Genomic DNA, 3,858 nt, shown 5'->3' with positions numbered 1-3,858 from the left:
TCTGTAGTTGTGGCTTGCGGGCTGTAGAGTGCAGGCTCAGTAGTTGTGGCGCTTGGGCTTAGTTGCTCAGTGGCATGTGGGATCTTCCTGGACCAGGGCTCGAACCCATGTCCCCTGCATTGGCAGGCAGATTCTCAACGACTGCGTCATCAGGGAAGCCCTGGGTTTCTGTTTATTAATTTTTTTACAACAGTGATGGGAAGGCTGACACAATTCTTTAAAAGAAAAATATTTTGTGCATTTCTGTAAACCTAATGTATCTAGTATATCTACAGCTTAAAAATGAGCCTTGTAGACCCAGCCCTTGATCCTTTCTCTTTAGCTGATCCCACCCAAAGGGCAGACTGTGGCCATGAATCTGGGGATCATCTATGTATCTCTGTGGACAGTTGGTGGGCTGGTGAGTTTAAGGTAACAATCAAAACTCAAATTGATGACCTTTCCTCAAAGAATCAATTCAATCTAGAATCCCAATTATAGAAACAAAAATAGAAACGAGAACTACTGCTTTTACAAAAAAAAAAAAAGGAAAAATCTCTTTGACCCAAATATTGTGAATGTTTTGACATGAGGTTTTAGACACTATTTTAAAAATTAGTAGTTAATTTATCCAATTATGAAAATATCAATTAGAGAAAACTAGTAACCTCAAAACTTGCTTTAAATACATAGGACAAAAGTAGGAATTTGTAATACATTAATAACTTTTTGTTTATACAGACCTTAATTATTATCTCTCTGCAATACCCTTCCTTGCTATGGTTGATTCTGGCATAATGGGAATATCATCAGACAATGTCACCTTTCTGCCACCATCCAAGGATCAAATGAATTTTTGTTATAATGTTTCTAGCTGTTATTCATCCTTTCCAGATACAATGAAAAAATGGAATAAATTTTACCAGGTTTTGGCAGGGTTTTTTTTAGGGTTTTAAGTAATACTCTTCGAGAGTAGTCAAGTAAATTTTGAATAATATTTAATGTAAGATTTTTTATGCATTGAACAGTATGTTCCTAAGGAATAAAGTTCTAGTATCTAAATCTTTATTAGGATGACAACAATATTCATATGAGTAGATTACTGCATGACATCATATCTCATTAGCACCCACATTAATATGAAGACTGCCCTATCCATTCTTTTCACACCAAATAAATTATATTCAAAACCTGTAGAAATTATGTCTTCATAGTGCATGTTCATCACATTTTCAGGTCAAGTGAGCAGTAAACTCTATAAATACTACTAGGGAATAGATTGCGGTGAATTTGATCAGCTTATTTCAACTCACTTTATAAACCATCACCTGCGCTGACTAAAATGATAATCTGACAATCAGGATCAAATGTTGATGTCCAAAGTGAAGTGTCACGGGTGAGAGAGTAAATGACCAAAGATCAGGTTTCCCTTTAGAGAACTTGTTCATTATGCTGCATATGATTAGGTGAAAATACTCTTATACCTCCTCCCATTTCTGACTTTTAAAACTTTGTGGAAAGTTCATTGCACGGCAAGAGAAAAACAAATAAATGAAATACTACATTATAAAATTCTGAGCATTTCAAAACCATATGGTTTATTTCTTTCAAATGGATTCAGTAATACTAGTAATTATTATAGCTAATATTAAGCTCTTTGGGGAGAATTAAGCATTAAGTTTTTTATACTTTAACTCTTAAATGTTCTCCCCTCATTTAGAATATTGAAAAATTATATTTATAAATAGAATTGATTTTCAGAGAGATTGTTATAATTGCGTAAATATTAATAACACTTTCCTTCTTGGATAGCAGGTAAAGTCGTATTCTAGAAACTTTGATGACCTCTTGAAGTACTTATGGGTTGCACATGTCTCATCCCTGAAGGTTGTTCATGAAAAATTTCACAGTAGGTAAGAATGGATCTAAAGTTATTTTTTTAATCTTACACTATCTTTCTATCTTACACTATCTTTTTCACTGAAATGTTTTTCAATTTACCTATATGTCAACCATCGGGAAGTATTATGATAAAGATAAAACTGATAAGAAAAAATTTTACTGGATAAAACTTGAAAGTATTTTATAAGTAGGTATATTTCCAGACCAGGTGATACAGATAATACAGATATAACATTATTCATTACAAATTAAAAATGAAAATTTCTTTGTCAATAAGAAGAGAAAATGGAACGTAAGTTGAAAACAGTATGGAGAGTCCTCAAAATATTAAAAATAGAACTACCATATGATCCAGCAATTTCACTGCTGGGTATTTTTCTGAAAAAAAAAATGAAAACACTAATTTGAAAAAAATATATGCACCCCTCATGTTCATTGCAGCATTATTTACACTAGCCAAGACATGGAAACAAGTGTCCACCGACAGATGAATGGATAAAGAAAATGTGGTATATATACACGGTGGGATATTATTCAGCCATAAAGATGAAGGAAATTTTGCCATTTGCAATAACATGGATGGACTTTGAGGGCATTACTCTAAGTGAAATAAGTCAGACAGAGAAAGACAAATACTGTGTGACCTCACTTATATGTAGAATCGTTAAAACAAAACAAAACAAAAACAAAACCCCCAAAAAACAAAAACCAAGCTCATAGACACAAAGAACAGATTGGTGGTTGCCAGAGGTGGGAGATAGGTGAAATGCGGGAAAGGGGTCAAAATGTACAAATTTCTAGTTATAAAATAAATGTCATGAAGACATAATGTACAGCATGGTGACTATAGTTAATGGTATTGTATTGCATATATGAAAGTTTCTAGGAGAGTAGATATTAAAAGTTCTCATCACAAGAAAAAATTTGTAACTGTGTAGGGTGACTAATGTTAACTAGACTTGTGGTGATCATCTTGCAATATACACAAATATCAAATCATTATGTTGTACAACTAAAAAAAAGAGAAAAATTGTCTGTCTAGTATGTATCATTAGGAAAAAATATCAAACTACCTGAAAATCAGGAAAAATTCTCTATAGGTTATTTCATTTTTCAGTGGTTACCTGAAATGAAAATCATGTGTTCTTAAAGAGATATCCAAATCCAGCAGAAATTGAAATTGCTAATCCTCTTTGATTTATATCTTTACATTTTGAAACAATGAGAGTTGGTCACATTCCAGAGTTTATGCAAGTAGAGCATGTTTTATGAAAAAGGCAAAACATTTGACTAAAAGTACATATTTTCTGGGATGATAATTTCTAGATTTAAATTCTAAGAACATCTCTTCAAAGTTTCAAATCTAGGGGCTAAATCAATACCATGTTTTTACAGTCTGTAATCTAAAAAGTAGAATAATGTAGTTTTGAAGAAATTAGCTGTTTTGTAAGTTCAGTTGGCAAAGTTCTGAGTTCACTAATTCTAAATGCATACTCCCCCTCACTTGTCTATTAGGTTACAACATTACTCTAAACAAGAAGCAGAGCTTGAAAGCAGCAGGGCTTTGTTTGTGGATTATTTAGCTCCACCCCTCTTCCCTTCAGCTTTGATTAGAACATATGGACTCCAGAAGGGCCTGCCAACACAAATGCTTGTTAGTGGGAATAATGCCCCCTTCATCAGTGACTTTACAGGCTTTCAGAACACAGTCCTGCTTGGTGTAAATTTTCTCCACAAAGTGTATAAGTATACAGGGAAGTGACACAAAGACTTTATTTTTTTGTAAATTCTATATGTTGTGTTGATTTCATAGGTAACGAAATATCATTAGAATCATAATTATGAATCACTACAACAGATCGTCTAAAGAAAGAAATATTGACTTCCTGTACGTATCTGTTTCAAAGTTTTCACAATAACCTTTGTAGGCTTTTTTTTTTTTAATTTATTCTTGGCTGTGTTGGGTCTTCGTTGCTG

At 33.0% G+C, this 3,858-nt stretch overlaps 1 protein-coding gene across 1 annotated transcript; it reads left to right on the top strand.

The window, feature by feature from the left end:
* The first annotated feature begins 282 nt into the window (after window positions 1–282).
* LOC115851550 (protein LEG1 homolog) lies at window positions 283–3,643 on the top strand. The gene is made up of 4 exons (XM_030853654.2): window positions 283–400; window positions 721–905; window positions 1,792–1,892; window positions 3,397–3,643. Exons 1-4 carry the CDS (start codon window positions 283–285, stop codon window positions 3,641–3,643), a joined length of 651 nt encoding a protein of 216 aa, XP_030709514.2.
* The last annotated feature ends 215 nt before the right edge of the window (window positions 3,644–3,858 follow it).

Source organism: Globicephala melas, chromosome 14 (genome assembly GCF_963455315.2).
Source record: "Globicephala melas chromosome 14, mGloMel1.2, whole genome shotgun sequence".
Lineage (NCBI taxonomy): Eukaryota > Metazoa > Chordata > Mammalia > Artiodactyla > Delphinidae > Globicephala > Globicephala melas.
This window is presented reverse-complemented; position numbering and strand designations above follow the sequence as displayed.